The sequence below is a fragment of the Sorex araneus genome, chromosome 4 (assembly GCF_027595985.1).
Source record: "Sorex araneus isolate mSorAra2 chromosome 4, mSorAra2.pri, whole genome shotgun sequence".
Taxonomy (NCBI): Eukaryota; Metazoa; Chordata; class Mammalia; order Eulipotyphla; family Soricidae; genus Sorex; species Sorex araneus.
The window spans coordinates 6,316,279-6,338,778 of NC_073305.1; the positions used below are offsets into that span (position 1 = coordinate 6,316,279).

Sequence of the window (22,500 nt, forward strand, 5' to 3'; positions counted from 1 at the left end):
ACCTGTGAACCTCACCAACTAGCCCTGTTCCCTTCAGCCACTAACTCTATATCAGTATGCATGCATGCTGGCCCAAATTTGGTAGCTTTCTTGGTACAGCCACCAAATGCACCGGTTAATCATTCTTAAACCTGGCTTCATCCATCCCCTAATCTAGACCTTCAAGGGTTCTCCAACGTCCAGAAAATAAAACCTGTTCTCATTAGGGCTCCCAAGGCCCTTCTTAGTCTGTCTCCACCTTGCCCTTCCCGCCCCTCTTAATTTTGCTCTCTGGGATTTAGCTCTCAAAGAGTAAAGAGTAACCAGAACAATAACAAAGTATTCGTGGGCAAGCCACCCAGATCGAAGGTCAAGATTTTGCCCTACTTTGTATCCGCGTTTCAGTTAGGAGAGAGAAGCTAGAGATAAGATTGCAGGGCTCCCCATGTTCCTCTCTCCTCCCCTCCCTTAACTTCCCGAAATGGGCCTGTGTTCGGACACAGTTGTGTAGCTTGGCTTCCAACAGGGTTGGACAATACAAACAACCTGAACTGGGAGTGTTTTAAACTTTAAAAAAGTGGCCGGATGGAGAGGTGGTGGGGAGGGAGGGAGGTATACTGTGATTCTTGCTGGTGGAATATGTGCACTGGTGAAGGGATGGGTGTTCGAGCATTGTATAACTGAGACTTAAACCTGAAAGCTTTGTAACTTTCCACATGGTGATTCAATAAAAGAATAAATTATTATTAATAATAATAATAATAAAAGGGGCCGGAGAGACAGTGCAGCAGAGAGGGCACTCACCTTGCATGAACTGCATCTATTCCTGGCATCCCATGTGGTTCCCCGAGCACCACCAGGAAGTGATCCCTGACCTTAGCCAGGAGTAGCCCCAGATCGTGCTGGATGTGGCCCCCAAAACAAACAAACAAAAAGGGTGATGGTTCACCTCGCTGTATTCCAAGTCTTATCCTCCGTGATACAAGTCATTCTAGCTCCTTCCGCATCGCTCTGGACTGATACTCCGCTGCCTGATCACCCAGAGCCGAGGGAACCTGTTCCCTCATGATGACCTGAATGGCCAAACCCTACAAACACTGTGTGAGTGTGTGTGTGTGTTTTAGTCCATATTCTGGGACAGTTTTGGATCACACTTAGAAGTGGAGTTGCAGGGCTGGAGCCATAGCACAGCGGGGAGGGCGTTTGCTTTGCACGCAGCTGACCCGGGTTCAGTTCCTGGCATCCCATATGGTCCCCGCAGCACCACCAGGAGTAATTTCTGAGTGCAGAGCCAGGAGTAACCCCTGAGCATCGCCGGGTGTGACCCAAAAAGGCAAAAAAAAAAAAAAGAAGTGGAGTTTCTGGGACACGGGTACATGTTCTTCCTCTACTGTTACTGGACTCCGCCCAACTGTCGCCTAGAAGCACTGGACCATTTTTCAGGCTTCCAAAGATGTGGGCATGCCCACCACCCCGCACTCCTACGGGCACTGAGGAGTGACTTTGACCTGGTGCTGTTTCCGTTTGCTTTCTCCAGATGCCACCAAAGGGGAAATCTTTGCTTCTGTGTCGGTTTACTTCTGTTTCCCTTTCTGCGCATCTAGCCTTGCTTCCATTGATTTTTGCTTTTTAATTGGTAACAAGGATTAGTATCAGGGACTGGAGCGATAGCACAGTGGGTAGGGCATTTGCCTTGCACTCGGCCAACCCGGGTTCGAATCCCAGCATCCCATATGGTCCCCTGAGCACCGTCAGGGTTGATTCCTGAGTGCAGAGCCAGGAGTGACCCCTGGGCATCACCAGGTGTGACCCAAAAAGCAAACAAAACAAAACAAAACAAAACAAAAAAAGAATTAGTATCAGACTTCACTCACAGGGCCAGCGACCCTTGTGATGGTAGCATGAACCCTGCCCCTCCTGGAGCTCAGGCCCTCCGCCATGAGCTCACCAACCAGCCTCGGGCTCTGACAACGCACAGGCGTCTGCCAGTTTGGTTGGTTGGTTGGTTTTGGCCTTTTCTTGTTAACTTGTAGGAGTTGATTTTGGCTTCTTTTTTGTGGGGGTGTCCACACCCGACGATGCTTGGGGTTACTCCTGGCTCTGCACTCAGGAGTCACTCCTGGCGATGCTCGGGGGACCATATGGGATGTCGGGGATCGAACCCGGGTCGACCGTGTGCAAGGCAAAAGCCCTCCCTGCTGTCCCATCGCTCGGGCCCCAGGCCCCAGAATTGACTTAGATACCCCGGCTTTGAACCTTTGATCCGTTCTGCACATGCCAAATGTCTCCTTGCCTCACCTGCACCTCTGCGGGACACGTTTGTCCCCGTAGGTTTGACCCTCGTGCTCGTGGTGGGGCCTCAATCAACATGTTCCTTCGTGGCTTGTTCTTTTCATGTTTCCCTGAAGCAGCCTTTTCTCACCCACAAGATCTTAAATATAATCTTCTACACTTATGAAAATTCTAACATTTTCCTTTTTCTTTTTGGCACTTCCAATCCACTGAAAATATGTTTTGTGAACTGAGATGGAAGCCTTATATTTTCCAGAATCCCACAGCCCGAGAAAGAAGCCACTCACGCCCACACATGTGCATGAGTGTGTCAAATCAGTTCCTAAAAATAAGGAGAGGGCCATCTCTCCATGGGCAGAACCCCAGGCACTAAACTGGGCTCCTCTCCCGAGCCCACCCCTCGCTGTGCCCCCCCTTGCCCTGTGCTCTGGCCGCCCTGGGCTCCCACTTCGGTGCCTTGGAAAATTTACAGGCTTATCATAGAACTAGTGTCTGGGGCTGGGCAGCTGGTGGCTGGTGAGTGGTTGGGAAAGACTTAGCAGAGCTGATTTACTGCACGTGCGTCTTCGAGAGACTGAAGGAGCCACTGACACTAGTCTCCCCCCACCCAGCACCCCTGTCCTGGGGCAAGATCATCATTAAAACTTTTCTCATGGGACCGGAGGCAAGGCAAATTATATCATATTATAGCACAGCAGGTAGGGCATTTGCCCTGCACGCAGCCGACCTGAGTTCGATTCCTCCATCCCCCTCGGAGAGCCTGGCAAGCTACCGAGAGTATCCCACCCGCACGGCAGAGCCTGGCAAGCTCCCTGTGGCATATTTGATATGCCCAAAACAGTAACAACAAGTCTCACCATGGAGACGTTACTGGTGCCCGCTCGAGCCAACCGATGAGCGACGGGATGACAGTGACAGTGATACAGTGATCATAGAACACCTGGGAGACTGACGGTCACTGTCAGGAATTGGTGTCAAACTCCACCGAACACCAAAAAAATAAAACCTACTGGCCTTATTTGTTCCCCATAGTATGATGAAGTCAGAACTGAAAGGCAAGAAGAAAGCTTCATAGAATGATCACAACGGAAAGAATCATAATTCGGAATAAATGATGGCGCCAAGAAATTTGTAATATCATGAAATATGTATGTCTGAACAACAACAAAAGCGTCACTTATCAAAACTTCTGCGATGTCGCTGACTCGTAGCACTAAACCGCATTAATTTCCAAGCCTGCTTGTTCTCTAGCGTTTTTAAATGACATCGTCTAATGGGCTGTGTCTGGCTCACGGGAGTGCTATTAATTTTTGCACACCCGCCACCCCGGTGCCTTCTCTCCAGCAGAAGGATGAGCTGCTCGTTCGGATTGTTTCCTAAGCGGGTTCCTATTTGCGTATCCCAGTTAGTGACGAGTTGTTGTAAGCAGTGAAGCATTAGAGGTGTGTGTGCCCATTAAGGGTCAGGAAGGTCCCCTCCCTCTTCCCTCAGCGTCTTACGGGGTGAGGGTCCAGTAAGACAAGAAAAGGAAATCCAGGGCTCGAAAGAGACCACCGAGGTTTGGAAGGAATCCGGGAGGGGCTCCTGAGCATTTCATTTGTTTCTGGCCCTTGGACTCGTGGGCCCAGAGGAAACGTCCCTCCGTCCCCTTCTCCGTCTGATTCCCATCGGGTCTTTCTCAAGAAGAGCCAATGAGGGGCTGGAGCAATAGCACAGCAGGGAGGGCGTTTGCCTTGCATGCAGCCGACCTGGGTTCGATTCCCAGCATCCCATAGGGTCCCCTGAGCACCGCCAGGGGTAATTCCTGAGTGCAGAGCCAAGAGTAACCCCTGAGCATCACTGGGTGTGACCCAAAAAGCAAAAAAATTAAAAAATCAAAAAAAAAAAAAAAGAAGAGCCAGTGAGCATGCAGTGAGACTGACGCTTCCCGGCTGGTTCCCGGACAGGCACCTTTGAAACACCACAGCCAGGCCAGAGATGAGATTATTATTAGATCCATTCAGAGCCAATGACTCGTGGCTGGCACGTGGAGCTACGATCAGGGCAGGAGAAGGGAGTGGTGGCACCCCTGTGTCCCTAACGGTGCTGCCCACACTGGCCCCGTCCCTGCCGGTCAGCCTCGGCCATGGTCTGGAATCCCGGCTCTCTTCCTTCAGCCCCCGGGGGACACTTGTCCCCAGCTGGTGGGGGGGGGGTTCGAGAGACACCCCCGTGTCCACTCCCACCCTCTTTGGAACTGCCTGGGGTCGAGACGCACTGCCAGGGCCACACTGCCCTCCGCTCTGCAGGGGAGGGTCCAACAGAGGCCCCGTGTCCCCCGTCCACTGCCCGGGGAAGAGGCGCCCCCAGGCCAGGGCTCCCCGAGAAACACGGAGGCTCGGCTGTCGCTGCACCTGGCCCCCCGCTTGCTGATCCCGACTTCCTGCTCCTTCCTGTCTCGGGAGGGTCTGGGGGGCTCAGCTCTGGGAAACCCCTATCCCGAGGGGCTCAAACCCACCTCCGCACCTTAAAACCTCCCCAGGCCCCCTGCTCCGCCGGGAAATCTGCTGAGTTCAGGGACGGCCCGTCCCTGATTTGCCCAGTGCCCGCCTGTCCTGCCCGGGAGAGACCTCGGGGGGCCCCGTCCGAGGGGCTGCTGCATCAGACGCATTTCTCTCCCTCCCTCTGCATGCTCTCAGCAGCTCACCCGGGCTCGGGACACGTGAGGATTCGAACCCCAGCTCCAGGCGCCCCTGTGCCAGATTCCGGCCCCCCCTCCCCGAGACCCCGGGAAATGGGCTCAACCCACCCTCCCCGGGACCGGAGCAATAGGACAGCGGGGAAGGCGTTTGCTTTGCATGCAGCTGGTCTGAGTTTGAGCCCCGGCATCCCCTGCGGTCCCCGGAGTTTGTCAGGAGTGACACCTGAGCACAGAGCCGGGAGCAGCCCCTGGGCACTGTGGGGTGTGGCCCCACAACCAAAACAAGCAAAGAAAAAAAGGGATGAAATGTCTGTGGGCCGTTTACAGACTGTCAGGATGTCGGTGGGGGCAGGGGGGTGGCTGAGGGGGCCAGCCTCACTGACCCGGGGAGTCGGGGAGTCGGGGTGTGGGGACAAGCTGCAGAGCTCAGAGCGCGCGCTCCCGCTCGCAACCCCTCACTCCCTCCTGCGGCCACAAACGAAGCCACACTCTGAATCCACGGCGTCCCCGCCGGTGCTCTGGGTCCCGCCGACAAAGCAAAGCAATTACCAGGCACAAAAGCCCTGATTTATTTATGAAACGCCACGGACGTCTTCGAGGCGGGAAGGGGGCAGCCCGCGGAGCCGGAGCCCGGCTTGTCACGCTGTGAAAGGCTGGCTGTTGGACCCCAGCCCCCACCCCGCTCCGCCCCGAGAGCCCGTCCTCATTAGTACCCCCGGCCCGCTGCTTCCCACAATCAAATGCACCGCACGGTGGGCGAGTAATTAAATTCCGCTGGCATCGGAGCAGAAAGGGGTGGACGGCCATTGTGTGGGAGGCCCGAGCCGCAAACGGGCGGCCCCAAGGCCAGTCTGGGAAACGGGGAGGGGCGAGGGGGCAGGCGGGGCGCAGATGGCACCTCCTGCTGGCGCTCTGCAGGGAAGGGGCCCCAAGAACAGCCTGTCAGGGCGAGACTCAGTTTCCCCCCCGGTACAGCCAGGGGGCTGGGTCCCACACGTCATTCTCCAGGGTGGTCCCCGGGCCAGCCCCCAGAAAGCATCACCGCGCCTGTCCCTGAGCCTCCCTCCGAGCCTCGGGCCCCGCCTGCTCACACGGCCCCCAGAGGGCTTCGATGCTAGACACGGGTCCCGGGAGACGCGCTGAAAGGGGCGACAAGCCACACGGGCGGCGGGACTGACAGCTCCGCCTGCCTGGAGGGCAGCTGCTCGGTTCCTGTCACCACAGCTGACGCCGCGCCCACCTCACCCACACAGCGCCCTGCCGGCGGCTCTGCCCCCGCACCGAGGAGCAGCTCCAGGCCGGGTGCGAAATCTCACAAGCGAAAACACTCACTCTCCTCAGCCCCGCAACTGCCAAGCTGACTGCAGCGGAAAACCCGTGAGCAGCGGCCTCAGACGCCCCCCCTGCTGCCCACCCAGCCCCCAACACACGCACGCACGCGCTCACACGCTCACATGCACACACGCTTGCACACACAGACACACAGACACACTCACACACACATACACACATACTCACACATATACACACATTCACACATGCATGCACATATACACAGCCTCACACACACCCTTGCCGCGCTCTCCGAGAGGCGCGGAGGTCAGATGGGCTCGTAAAAAGCAGTTATCTACTATCCCCCGCGAATTCTTTCCTCTAGTTGGACAGTAGTGAAAATGAGGATAAAACATGATGCACTTTTATACACATGACACTTTGTAAAACTTAAAATTCTCACACGTACACACACTGTTACACATATACACACTAACACATACACACACTCACGTGTGTACAAACTCACACACACATACACTCTCACATTCACACATACACTCACACACAAACACACGTACACAATCACGTACACATACATACACTCATATACACAGACTCACATACATACACGCTCACTCTCTCTCGTACACATGCAGCCGCCGTGCCCCCTGGCAGGCACCTCCCCCCGCCCCCCGAACGGTCAGTTCCAGGGGCCTCTCCCTGGGGACACGGTCCAGGCCTCTGTCCTACTTTCTCCCTGTCGCTGTGAGGCGGAGAGGAACCAAACAGGGCGAGAGACTCAGCCGTGGGAGGAGGGAAGCCGGGGTGGAGGGGCCTTCCCCAGAGGAGCGAGGCCTCGTGGGACAGTCACCGGTGCCCTGCAGGGTGGCATTAGGGGGCCACCGGCGCCCTCTGACCAGCATCTCGGGCAAAGGCCTGCGCTGCAGTGACGGGCAGTGGCACAGGGCACGGGGCACGGGGCGCAGGGCACGGGCGGAGAGGCCATTTGCCTGAGTCCTGTCTGGCACCACGTGGTCCCTGACGTCACCGGGTGTGACTGGAGGAGGTCCCCGGCACTGCCTGGTGGCTCCTGGCATCCTTGGGGACGGGGAGGCCCTGGGGGACGGAAGCCACTTAAACAGGAAGTCCCAGGACAGCTGGGGTTGTGGGTGGGCAGGCACGCGCATGTGTGAGTGCACACGTGTGTGTGAGCATGTGCATGTGTGAGTGCCCACATGTGTGCATGTGTGTGAGTGCACATGTGTGTGCATGTGTGTACGTGTGAGTGGGCATGTGTGTGCATGTGCATGTGTGAGAGCACACGTGTTTGAGCACATGCGTGTGTGAGTGCATGTGTGTGTGCATGTGTGTGTCTGTGGTGCACAAAGTTCGCACCTCCAGGTCTAGTGTCAGAAGGTGAACAGACGGGCGGCAGCAGCAGTCTGGCTCAGCATCGGGGACGAGGGGCCCCACGGGCCCCCACAGCTGCCCTCGTCCCGGGGTTCTGCCTGTCTGTGTCGAGGCCGAGGCCTGAAGTCACGGCCCCCAGAGCGGCCTCGGTGGGGGGGGGGGCGCAGGACATTCCGCAGCGGGAAGCCCCGGGCGGGCTGCGGGGTCATGTCTCCGTGGGGCGTTCCCGGGACCCGGGGCAGGAGCCATGCTCGGGGCAGCGGCGGGGTCAGGCCCGCGCCCGGGCGGGAGCGGGAGCCGCATGTGGTTCATGGGGGCGCTGGGGCTCTGGCCGCTGGGGCTGCCCCTCCCTGGGCTCTGCCGGCTGCCGGCTCGGGCTCCCGGTGGCTGCCGAGTGGCCTGGGCAGGAAGCTGGGGGCCTGGGGGTCTGACCCCCTGACGAGGGTCAGACCCCCTCATCTGCCAGGGGGTCTGGCAGCGCAGGGAGACCGCCGGGGAGGAAGCGGCTGGAGCGAGAGAGCGGGACGCCCCTCCCCGCCCTTCCCCGCTTACGGACGGGAGGACCCGGCCTGGCCCAGCACCACCGAGCTGCAGCCGACCTGCGTCCCCCCAGCGGGGCATGGCCGGGCGGGTCCGAGTGAATCAGGCGTGAGGCAGGCGGCGTGCTCCGGGTACCCAGAACCCCTGGGAAGGCGGCCGCTGCGTGGCCAGCGTCCCGAGGGGGCTGGAAGCTTCTCCCGCCTCCTGCAGAGGCTCCATGGGACGGGGGACACGGCCACCGAGCCAGGAGCCCCCACGGGGGAGAGGCGCCCCCACGGGCACCACCGGGGCACAGGCCGGGCTGCCGTGTGAAGGGCCCGCGGGCCGACGCGTCACCATCTCCCTGCACACCCCCCTCCCAGCCGAGAGCCACAGGCGGCCGCCAGCTCAGGCTTCTCCCTAGATTCACCCATTCCGAGGGACGCGGCCGCAGTGGCCCGGAATCTGGCACCGCCGGGCCCCGAGGGCCACTGGGCCTGTCGCTGGCCAGGCCGGCCCCGCTGCCCCCTTTGTTCCCGGCTGGCGAGGGCGGCGGGAGCTCAGCTGTGGATGTTATTTTCCACCCTGTTACCCTCCGTGACTGCCGAGGCCGCTGTCAGCCCGAATGAGCCTGGAAGATTGATCTCCCTCGCCCCTGAGCTCGGCTCCGAGGAGCCCCTTCACTTCCGGAGGCCCCGCTGACCCCAGCACACAGCCGCGGCGGCGGTGGGGGCGGAGGTGGGGGGCAGCCAGGCACAGCACAGTCGCCTCTCTCCTCGCTCGGCCTCCCCCCCTCGGCCACGTCTGCAGCATGGAGAGCGGGGCCGTTTCAGGTGAAGAGGGGGCGCCGTCCCTGGCGCGGGCAGCCGGCCCGCGGGCACATGCTGCCCCTTCCAGAAGCAGCGAGTCCAAGGTGGCTCGGTTTTGAATCACCGTGTCCGCTCCAGATACCCCGGGACTGGCACCAGGCTGACGGGGGCGGGGAGGGGGGCGGCAGGGAGAGGGGCGCCCTGTGCATGCGTGTGCACGCGTGACCTGGCCAGGCCGTGCGGGGCACCAGCTCTGTGGGGGCACTCGCCCGTCCTCCCCACAGCCGCTCTGGGCGTGTTCTCTCGCGGGCAGGGCTGGCCACAGCGGGCTGCGCCCAGGGTCACTCCCGGCTCTGCACTCGGGGGTTTCTCCTGCCGGGGCCTGGGAGCTGGTGACACACCCAGGTCAGCTGCAGCGAAGGGTGGGGCGAGCGCCTCCCCGCGCCCTCCCCCGTGCTCTCCGGCCCCTGGGTTATTTCTGTCCCCGTCACACCAATGGGGAAACTGAGGCACCGGGCGGTGAGTGGTGGACCCGGGAACCGAGGAACTGCAGAACTGCCCAGGGCACCCCCTGGCACGCGCCCCCCCCCTTGCTCCCACACTCCCGGGGTGGTCCTGGGCACCCCAGCTGGGGGAGAGGGAGGCGGGGCTCCCGGGAGCGAGTCTATACCTCGGAGTGTGCTGGGCCCCCCCTGTTGGTTTCGAGGTCAGTGAGACGTTCTCGGGGTGCCCGGGGCCTGTTCCCACCACACTCGGCCTCTGGGGGCTGTGGACGCCACTCAGGAAACACTCTGGGCCTCCAGGCCCGACTGTCCCTGCAGAAACCCAGCCTGAGGACGCCGCCGCGAGCGTGGCAAAGGCGGGTCTGCCCCGACGCTTCTGGTGGGCCGGAAGCCGTGAGCGTCCACGCAGGAGATGGGCCCACGGAAGGGCCCGGCACAGAGACGCTGGCGGGAGAGGGGCTGGGGGGACGCTCACGGGTGGCAGGACCTGGGCAGGGACGTCATCCGCACAGCCTGAGCCCAACCAGGGGTGGACAGCGCCCAGACCCGCGTCCACACGTGTGCCCAGCCACATGGGCAGGTCTGTGTGCCCACTCGGACGCCGGGACCGGAGTGGGGGGGATGGAACCCCCCCGGCACCTTCTCCGGGGGTGGGAGTGAGCCTCCAGCCCCCCCAGCCCCCGCCACCCCCCTCAGGACACGAGCTGCCGGCCCCGTTTCGTGCTTGTGCTGCGGCTGGAGAGGGGTCGGAGGCCACCGGCCACGCCCCAAGCCCCGGGTGTGGCCGGGCAGCGCCGCCCGCCGGGCCCACCTTCTTGAAGAGCCGGACGACGTCCTCGCTGATCTGGGCCAGGCGCACGGTGACGTTGCTGGTGAAGATGTCGTTGAGGGTGGCGTGGTCCCGGCTCTCCCGCCGCGTCTGGTGCAGGACCAGGTACCAGCAGCTCACGGGTGAGAGGAGGTTCTGGTCCTTCCTGGGGAGACAGGCACGGGTGGGCCTCACGCGCCCCGGGGGCCGCCCGCAGCAAGGCCCCTGGGGGGGTTTCTGGGACACCGATGCTGGGGACGCCCCGGGCCGGCCCGTCCCCGAGGCCAAACCCTGGGGCGAGTTGCTCGGCTCTGCGGAGAAACAGCACGGGCTGACCCCCCACCCCCCCAGACGGGGACCCTCGGTCAACTCCTACCCCTCCCGGAACCCAGGCTTCTCTGGGGGCGGGGGACCAGGCCATGCTCGGGGGGGGGGGGGGGGGAGAGGGTCCGGGACCACTCGGGCCCCGGAACAGTGGGCCCAGTGCTCAGCCCTGTGGCGCTGGGCCGTCTCTGGGCTTAAGCCTGCCCGGGCTCAGGATCGAACTGGGGTCTCTGCCCCTCAGCCTCTGCCCGCCCGGAATCCGGCTCCGGGAGCGCCCAGCCTGGCAGCGGTGGGGCGGGTGCACGTCTCAGGGGAAGGGCAGGCACTCAGGCCCACCTGAGCCAGAAACTGGGGGTCTCTGACCGCCACGGAGCAGGCCCGCCGTCTCCTGATGCTCCAGTCACGGAGGAAGGGGGCGGCCTCTCCGCGGGGGCTTCACCCGCCCACAGGCCAAGACCCGGGAGGGGAGGCAGGGGGAGAGGCCAGAGACGGTCTCGGGGTGTCCCCGGGGGCCACCCTCTCGCTCTGCTCTAGACGTTGGGACGGTCCAAAGTGGGCAGAGGCCTGGCCACTACTAGAGGGGCGTGCCCCAGGCCCCCCGCCCACCAGCTCTAACCTGCCCTCCATGGCCAAGGGGGCGGGGCACGGTCTGCTCAGGAAACTGCCCCCTCCCTCAGCATGTTCTTCTTCAGGGGGGGGCCACCCCTGGCAGTGCCCAGGGCTTCCTGCTGGCTCTGCACTCCGGGATCACGCCTGGGGCTCGGGGGACCGTATGGGATGCCAGGGATTGAACCCGGGTAGGTGCATGCCAGGCACGTGCCCTCCTCCCCGTTGTACAATGGCCGCGGCCCCGTTCTCTCAGCATTTCTGGGGCAGCCAGTGGCGGTGCCAGAGGGGGTGCAGCAAGGATCCCCCAAGGCCCAGAGGACGGCAGGCCAGACGGGGCGGCCCGACCTGGAGGCATTTTCTTGGTGGCATCGAAAAGTCCAAAACCATTTGGTGTCAGAGGGGCCCAGGGCTCCCGGTCTGGGTTCAGGGATGGGCGAGGGCACTGGGAAGTGTCCGGGAACCAGGGGAGCCCTTTGGTTGCTGGGAGACCCGAGCAGGAACCACTCGGGGCCGTGGCCGAGGCGGGCACGAGCAGGGCCGTGGTTCAGCTTCTGCTGCCCTGTTTGGCCCCAGCCCAGACTTCCAGACCCAAGGCCAGGGCGCCCATCCCCCGTGTCTCGCTTTCATTACTGCTGGTGTCAGGCCACGTCTCTGGGCACTGGGTGCGGTGACCCGCCCAGACAGCCCCCACCTGCGCTGTGGAAGTCGAGGAGAGAGGCGTGTGGGTGCCACTTCGGGCAGGGGTGAGGTAGGGGGTCACTCAGCTGGGGTGAGGTTATCACCCAGCAGCTGGGGCTGGAGCGGCAGGACAGCGGGCAGGGCATTTGCCTTGCATGCGGCCAACCCGGTTCAGCCCCCGGCATCCCACATGGTTTTCTGAGCCTGTCAGGAGTAATTCCCGAGCACAGAGCCAGGAGCAAGCCCCGAGTACCGCCAGGTGTGGCCCCCAAACAAAGCATCTACCAGAAGAGAAAAATCCCCAGTTTCCCTGCTCTGGCCGGGCGTCCCTGCCGGCCACCAGGCAGAGAGACGGTGGTCACACGAGGACCCCAGTGGATGGAGCGGACCCCAGGCCCCACACACAGGCCAGAGAAGGCCCCGGTCCTGAAGCACACGGTCACGGATGTGACCAAAGAGGATCTGCCCTTTGTCATCCCAAAAGCACACCCCGAGGTCTCCGCTGACCCCAGCTCTGGTCACCGTCCCCAGCAAGTTCCCCCCAGACCACCCTGGGGGCGCCCATGAAAGACTCGCCCCACACGCCAGCCGCGGTGGGAGAGCAGCCCAGACCACCGTGTGCGTGAGCAGCCCGTGGCCGGGAGCCTCAGCCGACACTCCCCCCTGCAGACCCTCTCGAGAAGGACTTCAGGGAGGACACGGCCAGGACGGTGACACACAGCCCAGGAGTCACCAGTGTCAGGAACACCACTGCAGGGCCGTGAGAGGGCCTGGGGCCGCTGGGGACCGTTGACTAGGTGACCTGGACATCGAGGAAGACTGGAGATGGGCGGGGGCAGTTACCAAAGAGCCACCAAGGACTTGCGGGGTGGACAGCGGCCAGTGGCCGCTCTCCTCCTGCGTCCCATCGGGTAACAAACTGGGCACCAGGTGGACGCTGCACAGCCTCCCCTGGGCGGGGGACCCCAGGAGGCCAGGGAGATGCACAGTGGGGGGCGGCTGTGAGCGGAGGGGCCCACCGCGGGCGGGGGACCCAGCACGGTTCCGGAGTGTGGGGGAGGCCGGAGTCCAGCACGAGGGAGGAGGCTCCGGGAGAACACGGCCGTCATCCTCTCACGCGCAAAGTCCTGGGAACAAGAGTCGCGGGGGGGGGAGCCCGGCCCTGGCCAGGCCCCTTGTCCCCCCCGGGAGTGAGACCCCTTTGCCCTGAGCGCGGCTCCCGTGCGTGAGGCTCCGGCCGTCTGGGCCTCAGCCTTCCCCGGCCCCCGCCTCCGGGAGACCCCACCTCTGTGTCCTGTCCGGGCGCCCTGCCTCCGCGTGCACTCATCCCCGCGCACCCCGGCTCCACGCACCCCGTCTCCGTGCACCCCCATCTCCACGCACCCCGTCTCTGCTTGCCCCGTCTCCACTCGCCCCGTCTCTGCTCGCCCCGACTCTGTGTGCCTGTCTCCACTCGCCCCGTCTCCACTCGCCCCATCTCTGTGCACCCCGTCTCTGTGTGCCCCGTCTCTGTGTGCCCCGTCTCCATGCACCCCGTCTCCACTCACCCCGACTCTGTGTGCCCGTCTCCACGCACCCCCCTCTTCACGCCTGTCTCCAGGCACACCAACCCCGTGGGACCCGCGCCTTTCCTAGCGCCTGACCACAGGTGACGGGCAGGCCCGCCTCTGTCCAGCCCAGGAGGCAAACCGAGCCCCACTGCCCCCTCACTCCCTGCTCAGCTGGCCGTGGGCTGGTCAGACAATGCCCGGTGCCCGAGGCCCTGCGCCCGGCCCGCCCAGCCTCCACCCACCACGGCTCCGCGCTGGGCTCTGACCCTCCCTGGCTCCATCCGACCCGCTCAGCCCCGCACTTGGGCCCAGGCACAGCTTGGCACAGGCCGCTGACAGGTGTAACGGGGCCAGCGGGCTCGCAGAGGCAGGACGGTGGGTTTTGACCCTCACAGGAGTAAGGATGGGCACCCCCAGGTGCAAACGTGAGGCGCTGCATGCAGGAACCTTCTAGAAGGCAAAGACATGGAGAGGAAGCTGGCCCTGGGGGCGAGGAGCTGGATAGTGTGGAGGGGTTGCACTGGACAGCCTAGAAGGAGAGGATGAGCCTCGGGACTGGATGCTTCCAGGAGTTTCCAGGAACTTCCAAAAGCTTCCGGAAGCTTCCATAGCAGATGTGGGCCTTCCAACGCTGGAGGCAGGAGTTGGTGATCAGGACACGCAGAGCTGGTTTATTCTGGGCTGGGGGGAATCTGTCCTGTGTCTTCCCTCCTCCTGGGAGTTTGCTGCCCACCCTTGGGGTCCCTCGGCTTATGGGAACACCACCCCGACCTCTGCCTCCCTTGGCACAGGACATTCTCCCCGGGGGTCTGTGGCCCCGATGCCCCCACTGTGCGGAGCCGGCATGGCTGGGCCCACCTCCCTGCACCAGCCCAGCTAAGACCCCCACTCAGCGGTCAAGACTTCAACGCCTGGGGGTGAGGCCCCCATTCAGCCCGAGGAAGAGAGAAACACTTTTCCCCAGTGAGAGGCCACGGGGGCGCCAGCCCCCACCCCCACCCCGAGCCAGGCTGGGGTCTGCACTCCCGCCTTCACTCCCCACCTGGAACCAAGGCCAAGGCTGGGGGCTCCCCGCGGCCCCACTGTCTCATCGGCCAGCTCCAGGGGCTGGCGAGGCTCCCACACACCTGCCTGCTGACACCCCCAGTCTCCCTGGAACCCCCAGGACAGCAGGGAGCCGGAAGGAGCACAAGGCCAGCTCGCCCCATGCTGCTCCCTGATAGGTGCTCCCTGAGAGAGGTGTTCCCTGTGAGAGGTGCTCCCTGATAGGTCCTCCCTGAGAGAGATGTTCCCTGTGGGAGATGCTCCCTGTGAGAGGTGCTCCCTGAGAGAGGTGTTCCCTGAGAGGTGCTCCCTGCGAAACATGCTCCCTGTGAGAGATGCTCCCTGAGAGGTGCTCCCTGTGATAGGTGCTCCCTGTGAGAGATGCTCCCTGTGAGAGGTGCTCCCGGCAACCCTCTGTCCTGCCCGTGTGCCCGTCTTCACCCCTCCCCCTCCACCCCCCCATCCTGTTCCAGACAGTGAAGCTGCCCAGGGCCGGGCTGGGCCTTTCCTGCAGGGAGGAGTCTGGCTGAGCAGAGTCCACGCCCTGCGGTCCTCCCTGTGGGCTCCTCCACGAGGCTGCCTTGCCCCTGCCCAGGCTCGCTGCCCCCCTCTCACCGGGCCACGCTCCCCGGACACGCTCCGTGCAGCCGCCGCCTGCAGGGCCACCGAGGAGGCAGCACGGAGTGAGCAGGGCAGGGGCGGGAGCACGGGGAGCACTCGGCTGCCCTGCAGCCTGGGGGCAGAAACGGTCACCGCAGCCTGACTTCCGCTGAAGAGGTAAGCAGGGAGGAGGCACCGTGGAAAGGGAGCACTCGCCGGGAGCCGCGCTGCCAGTTCCTCCTCCAGCCTCATTAGGGGGACCAGGGGGCTGTCCCGGGCTCCCGGGCTGCCCTCGGGGACCCCCATGCCCCCCGTTCTAAGGGGCACCCACGGGCACAGCCTCCCGCAGAGGGTGACAATAGCCCCCGATGCCTCCGTGCTCCTGTCTCAGGCCGGGGACCCCGTCAGGGCCTCCCCTTCCCTGCGGGGGCTTCCCCGGGCTCCTCACGACTCTCCCCCGGGCCCCGGCAGGCCCAGGTCCTTCAGGGACTTCAGTCGGATTCGCCGGGGCGCAGTTACTCGTGCGGGCAGTGCTGGTACTTTGTACCACTTTCTGAGAGACGGACACAGCCCCGGCAGAGGACAGAGCACGCGGACCCGCCCAGGGCTGGGGAGGAGGACATGGGCACAGGGCAGAGGCGTGCAGGAGGGAGCACGGGGGAGGGAGCACGGGGAGGGAGCACGGAGGAGGGAGCACGGAGGAGGGAGCACGGGGGAGGGAGCATGGGGGAGGGAGCACGGGGAGGGAGCATGAGGGAGGGTGAAGTTCCGGGCAGGCGCGGCCCCCAGAGGAGCGGCCAGGAGGGAAGAGCCCAGAGGCGTCTGTCCAGCTGTGGTGGCCCTGACCGCGCACAGAGCTGCCTCTTTAGCAACCTTCTGAGGCCAGGGCCAGAGGAAGCCCGGCTGGGCGGCCAGCGGGGTCGTCTCCTTTTGGGTCACGGACTGAGTCTGTGGCCGGCAGCGGTCATTAGCCGCTGACTCTTCAGTCTGCCGTGGTCACTGGTCGCTGGACTCTGAGTCTGTGGCCTGTGGTGGTCACTGGTCACTGGACTCTGAGTCTGTGGCCTGTGGCGGTCACTGGTCGGCTGGGTGCTCCCGGGCCCCCAGCGACGGGGCTGACGGTGAGCGGGACTGGCCTGGCAGCGGGTCCCACCGGCCAGTGTGAGCCTGAGAACCAGTGACCCTCGGGTCAACAGGCTGGAGGCCTGGGGTCAGAACCCGCTGACCCGAATCTGCCGGAGTCCCTACGAGGGGGTGACCAGTCCCCACTGTCCTCGCGAGCCCGCCCAGGACGGTCACGTAGCCGAGCTGGGAAAGAAAAGCTTCGTCCCGGGGACTCTGAGGGGCCAAGTCCCGGGGGTCACCGCGGCCGCGCCCAGGGCCAGCCCTCTGCAGAGCCGCACTCAGCTCCGCCGGGGACGTGAGGGGGAGGGGGGCCCGCAGCGGGAGGGTCCAGCCCTGTCCAGCACAGTGGGGCCTTCCCAGCACTGTCCACTGGGAGGCCCCGCTGGGAGTCCGCGCAGAGCAAGTGGGTCCCGTGACAGTCTCGTCTCTGTCCCTGCTGCATGACCCCGCCCCCAGGCCCTGCACGGGCGCCAGCGTCCTCAGAAGCCCGGGGGTCAGTGATGTCAGGCCACAGGGTCACCCGTGTCCCCCCAGGGGGCGGGGAGCCCCTCCTGCACCCGGCAGGCCCCCTGCTTCCTGCCGGCAGCCCAGTGCCCGGCCTTCGGGGGTCTCCGTGGCTGGACCAGAGTGGACGGCCCCGGGCCCTGGGCCCAAACACGCCCCCGAGGCAGCTAGGTGACAAGTGTCCCCTCTGTCCCCTGCCCAGGAGAGCCGCGAGGGCCGCTGAGCTCCTCTGCCCTCCAGCGATGCCAGCCCCACGCCGCTGCGCCTCCGGCCACCCCCTCCGCTGCCTGGACACTCCAACCAGTGACCGCCGAAGGACAGACAAGGCACGGCCGGGGCAGCACGGGCCTGCTCTCCCTCCCCCTTAGACCCTCCCCCAGGACAGCTCGGGCCTGCTCTCCCTCCTCCCCCGGCCCTCCCCCAGGACAGCTCGGGCCTGCTCTCCCTCCTCCCCCCGGCCCTCCCCCAGGACAGCATGGGCCTGCTCTCCCTCCCCCTTAGACCCTCCCCCAGGACAGCTCGGGCCTGCTCTCCCTCCTCCCCCGGCCCTCCCCCAGGACAGCATGGGCCTGCTCTCCCTCCCCCTTAGACCCTCCCCCAGGACAGTGCGGGCCTGCTCTCCCTCCTCCCCCGGCCCTCCCCCAGGGCAGCACGGGCCTGCTCTCCCTCCTCCCTCGGCCCTCCCCCAGGACAGTGAGGGCCTGCTCTCCCTCCCCCCTCGGCCCTCCCCCAGGGCAGCAAGGGCCTGCTCTCCCTCCCCCCTCGGCCCTCCCCCAGGGCAGTGCGGGCCTGCTCTCCCTCCCCCCTCGGCCTTCCCCCAGGGCAGCGAGGGCCTGCTCTCCCTCCTCCCTCGGCCCTCCCCCTTCCTCCGGGTGCCATGGCTGTTGAGCACGTTCCTCTCTCACCCCCAGGCCCTCTCTGACCGATGCTCCGATGCTCCACCAGTTCTGCTCCCCTCCCCCCTCTCCCCTCCCCTCCCCCACTGTCTGGTGCCCAGCAGGACCCTGAGAGCAGCCGTGTCTGACAGAGTGGAAACAGGGAAGGTGGAGAGGACGCCCCGTGGGGTCCTGCCAGGGACGCCCCCGCACCCCATCACCCGCCTCGCTCCTCCCTTCCACCCCCACCACTCCCTCCCTCCCCACCCCTCCTATCTCTCAGAGAGGTGTGGCCTTGCCCAATACTCAGCCCAAGGTGGAGGCCCCTGACACAGCCGGACCCACGGCCTGAGCGTCACCGGCCGGGCACCGGCCTGGCTGCTGAGTCTCAACCTCTGCCCGACCCTGGGTGCCCTGAGCACTGCTTAGGAGCCCCCCGAAGGGCCTGTGAAGTGACTGGGCAGCAGGGTCACCTGCAGGTGACCAGATGAGGCCACAGGCGAGGCCCCGAGCCCAGGATGGAGCAGCCGGAGCACAGCTCTGGGGTGGGGGCGGCAGGGCGGGGGCAGGAACCCGGCCCCCGGAGGGCCTGGACCCGCACCTCATCCGTCTCCACAGCCTGTCGCCCCTCGGCCCGGCCACCAGCTGCGGCCCCTGCCCCAGCTGCAGGCCTGTGGCCAGCCCGGCCCTAACGACGCCGAGAGGGACAGGGGTGGGGGAGCTCGCGGCTGGAGGAAACGGGCCCCCGCCTGCCCCCCGCCCCAGGGTCCCAGGAGGCAGTGGGAGGAGGCAGGCGGGGGGCCGGGGCTCTGCGGGGCGAGGCTGTGGGCTGAGGGGCGAGGGGCGCGTCAGCCGCTCCCAGCAGGCAGACCAGGGAGCTGAAACGGGCTTCCCGAGGGCCCAACCCCGGACCTGTCCCTGCTGTCGCACCGGAAGGGCCATGGTGCCCAGGGCTCGGGGACCGGACCGGGTGCTGGGGACAGTCCTGCAGACCGCGGGGAGCAGAGGGTCGGGGAGGGGGACTGTCCTTCCAGACGCACACGCGAGCCCTGGGCTGTCCCAGTCTCACACACACACATACACGTGCGCGAGTCCGCACACACACACACACACACACAAACATACACACACACACACACACCCCAGCGTCAGGAGGACACGACCGGGAAGGGACGGCGCGGCCAGGGGACCCGGCCAGAGGCGGCCCCAAACGTCACTCGGGCCCAGAGAGTGTCTGGTGTCCGCAGGCTGCACAGCCGGAGGGGCCGGCCTGACCACAGCCTCGGGGGTGGGGAGCGTGGGCCCGCCCCCGGCGTGGACATCAGTGGGGGACTGGGACACAGACGCCGAGTGGCCAGGCCCTGGGGACCGGCGGCAGCCACCAGGCAAGGCCCATGGGCCCCGCCGAGCGGGGTGCCCAGCGCCCAGGAGCCGGGGGCGGGGGCTTCTTGGGGTGAGGGCAGCCTGGGCTGGGCAGTGAGGCTGGAACCGAGGGCCACGGGAGTGTGGACGGTGTCTGGGGACTGGCGGGGGGTAGGGGGGAGCGGGCTGGGGGCCGGGCAGGACTCGGCCTCGGGTGGAGGACGGGGCGGGAGCTGCCACGGCCCCGCCTGGACGTTCAGGGGGCGGCCGGGGCGGCCCTGAGGACACCCGCAGCCCACCTGGGCCAGGGCTCTGAGACTGGGGGTCTGTCCAGGCCCGGGCGGGAGCGGGCAGAGAGAGGCCCAGAAGCCCAGGCCGGGGGGAGTCAGGGTGTTCCCGGGCACGGGGAGGACGGTGCGAGCCGGGGGGGTCCATGGAGAGGACACGTCCAGGCCGCTGCCCGCTGGCCCCGGGGGCAGGGCTGGGCAGGGCAGCGCCTGCTCCCCGCCCGCCCTCGGCGAGTCCGCGCCCCCGCCCGCTCGCCCGCAGGCGCCTCACTTGAGCTGGTGCTCCCGGGAGCCGCGGATGCGGGAGGAGAAGCGCTCGGCCAGCTTGTCCAGGCCCCGCGAGTACTCGAGCTCCAGCTCCGCCTTGCGCCGGAAGAACTCCTGCAGGTCCTGCAGCAGCTGCAGCCGCGACTCCGCCTGCTGCTCCAGGCATCTCAGCTGCTCCGCCAGCTGCGCGCGGATCTCTGCGGGACACGCGGGCGTCAGTGCAGCCGGCCCGGCCACCCGCCCCCACCCACCCGCCACGCCCGGAGCCTTTCCCACCCGGGACACGCAGGGAGAAGCTCGTGAAAACCAAGACGTGGTCAAGGTCCGCCCGGGGACCCCACAGCCCAGCCGACAGCAGGATCACGAGGGGTGCAGGGAGGGGAGAGGGGGAGAGAGGGAAGGAGAGAGAAAGGGAGAGAAGGAGGCAAGAGATAGGAGAGGGGGGAGAGAGCGAGAGAGAGAGAGAGAGAGAGAGAGAGAGAGAGAGAGAGAGAGAGAGAGAGAGAGAGAGGGAGGGAGGGGGAGAGGAAGGGGAGAGAGGGAGAGAGAGACAGAGGGAGAGAGAGAGGGAGGGAGAGAGAGGGAGAGAGAGGGAGAGAGAGGGAGGGAGAGAGGGAGAGGGAAAGAGAGGGAGAGAAGGAGAGAGAGGAAGAGAGAGGGGGAAAGAGAGGGAGAGAGAGAGGGAGAGAGAGAGCGAGGGAGAGAGAGAGGGAGAGAGAGAGGGATAGAGAGAGGGAGAGGAGAGGGAGAGAGGGAGAGGGAGAGAGAGAAGGAGAGAGAGAGAGAGAGAGAGAGAGAGAGAGAGAGAGCTCGCTGATGCTGGCTGGCCCGGGCCGGAACCGGACTGGGCTGGGCGTTACTTCGGGCCTGGTGAGCACGTGCCGGCGTCCACACTCCTTCCCAGGCAGCACGGGGCAGGGAAGTGGCCACACTTCAGTGACACTCAGCTGGGCAACGGCACAGGCCAGAGAGCTCGGAGCTGAGCTACAACCCCCGGCCGGCCCCGGCGGTCAAGCCCCGGCCCGTCCACCCACTGCTGGTGTCCCCGGAGTGGGCTCAGCCTTCAGGCCGTGCTGCTCAGCCCAAGTCGCCAGGGGGCTCTGCGCTCCCCACCCAAAACGCCCCGTGGGCCCCCTGGAATCCGAGACCCGCCACACTGCGGGGGTCCGCACCCTCCAGAGGGCTCGGGCCAGGCCTCGGACTGTCCACCCGGCACCCTCTTACCTCTCCAGACAGCCGCCCCCAGGAAGGCCCCCGGGGGACAGATGGGAGCCCGCGCCCACTCCCCTCGACTCTGCCCGCCCAGCCGAGCCTCTCCAGAAGGGAAGCGAACCTCTCCTCACCCCGGCCCCCCCAGCCAGACAGCGCGCTCCCGCAAGCCCGTCCCTTCCTGAGCCTGAGCCCTCGGAGAAGGTCATCGTTTGCTGGAGGATCCGGCTTCCCTGACCTCTGACCTCTGACCTCTGACCACACTCTGCTGTAGGACCCGGGCCCACTTCCTTGGCAGGTGCAGGCCGGGCCGGGGTTCAGGGCAGGCCCAGCCCGGCCTGTAACAGCCTTCCCCCGCCTCTCGGCTGGCCCCATCCCGTGACACAGGGGACCGTCCCCTGCTCGTGCAAAGGGCCCTGCGGCCGGGGCTGGGCTGCTCACCAGCCTCGGCCCAGAGAGACGGCGGCGCCAGCCCTGCTGTCCACGCAGCTGCCGCCCTGCCGGCCCGGGCCAGCCTGCGCCATTCCTCGAACCCTGGCCTTGCCCTCGAGGCCCTGGCACCGCGCGGAGGGGGACGCGCCGACTGGGCGGTTCCTCTTTGGCTGAGACGCTTCCGTGCGTGTGTCCCCGAGCTGGCCTCGGGCAGAAACGCAGCCCTTGTAAGGGTGTGTCCCCTCGGGAGGAACCCGGGTCTGGAGACGGGCCGTGTGCCCCCCCCAAGGACGGCCCCAGAAACCCCCCATTGTGGCGGTCCTGCCGTCTCGGACTCGTCCTTCCTTTTCCCGCACAGACCCCTGATTGTGCTCCGGTCCTTATGCCTGAAGCTTGTTCTTGAGGGGACAGGCACACCCGGCAGTGCTCGGGCTGACTCCTGTCGGGGCGGGGGGGGGGGGTGTATGCGGCCGGCGTGCTGTCCCGCTGCCCCGTCTCTCCAGTCCCCAGCCTGAGATTTTTTTCTTTTTACGACTTACTTCATTTCTCTTCACCCCAAATATGTAGGTAATTGAGCATTTAATTTCCCCTCTGGTCAGGGAACTCCGTAAGTATCTTCCAGCCTGAGTAGCCGTGACTACCCCCGGCCCTGCACCGGCACTGTGGCCCCTGTGCCCCTGGGTAGGGAGCAGGTCTGCACCCCGGGCTCAGGGGGCTGGACCCCTTGTGCCTTGGGGTGTGCATGGTGGGGTGGGGTGCGTCACGGTGGGCTCTGCTCAGAGGGCCTGGTTCCGGGTCCGAGACCCTGCATTCCTATGGCCCCTCGCCCCACCCCAGAGAAGCTGACGGTGTGACCCTCGGGGCTGCACTGGGAGTGGGAATTTGGGGCCCCTGGATCCGAGGAAGTTTTCCTGCAACATTCCTGGGGGGCACACGCAACACGCATCACACACGCCGTCATCCCACTCACACAGGCCACGTACTCACTACATGCCACACACACGGCACACGTACACACTCAGAGACCACACGTGGGGGGGGCGTGCAGGAGGGAAACGGGGACTTAACAGTGGGTGCTGCGCACTGCGGAGGGACGGGTGCTGGAGCCACTGTGTGACCGAGACCCAATCAGGAGCAACTTTGTGACTGCAAATCTCTAATGGTGACTTAAAAAAACAACGTCAGGCATACAGCACCCTCATGCCAACGACACGCTACACACGTGTCATCCCGCATGGGACACACCCCACACCCCACAGGCGCGTGCCCGCGGTGGCTGTGATCCCGCCCCACGATGAAGAGGCTGCGGCTGTGGGCCAGGGCCGGGGGTGTGCCCAGGCCCCCCACAGCCACCTCTCC

At 65.2% G+C, this 22,500-nt stretch overlaps 1 protein-coding gene across 2 annotated transcripts in view; it reads right to left on the bottom strand.

Annotated features, from left to right (window-relative positions):
• The window catches only part of SRGAP3 (SLIT-ROBO Rho GTPase activating protein 3), a 134,558-nt gene that overhangs the window by 49,460 nt on the left and 62,598 nt on the right, over positions 1-22,500 (bottom strand). For both annotated transcript variants that reach the window (XM_055136294.1, XM_055136295.1), the window contains exons 2-3: positions 19,505-19,697; positions 10,279-10,441 (exon numbers count right to left, since the gene is read on the bottom strand). In XM_055136294.1, coding sequence (XP_054992269.1) covers positions 10,279-10,441; positions 19,505-19,697 — 356 coding nt within the window. The remainder of the gene's footprint in view (positions 1-10,278; positions 10,442-19,504; positions 19,698-22,500) is intronic.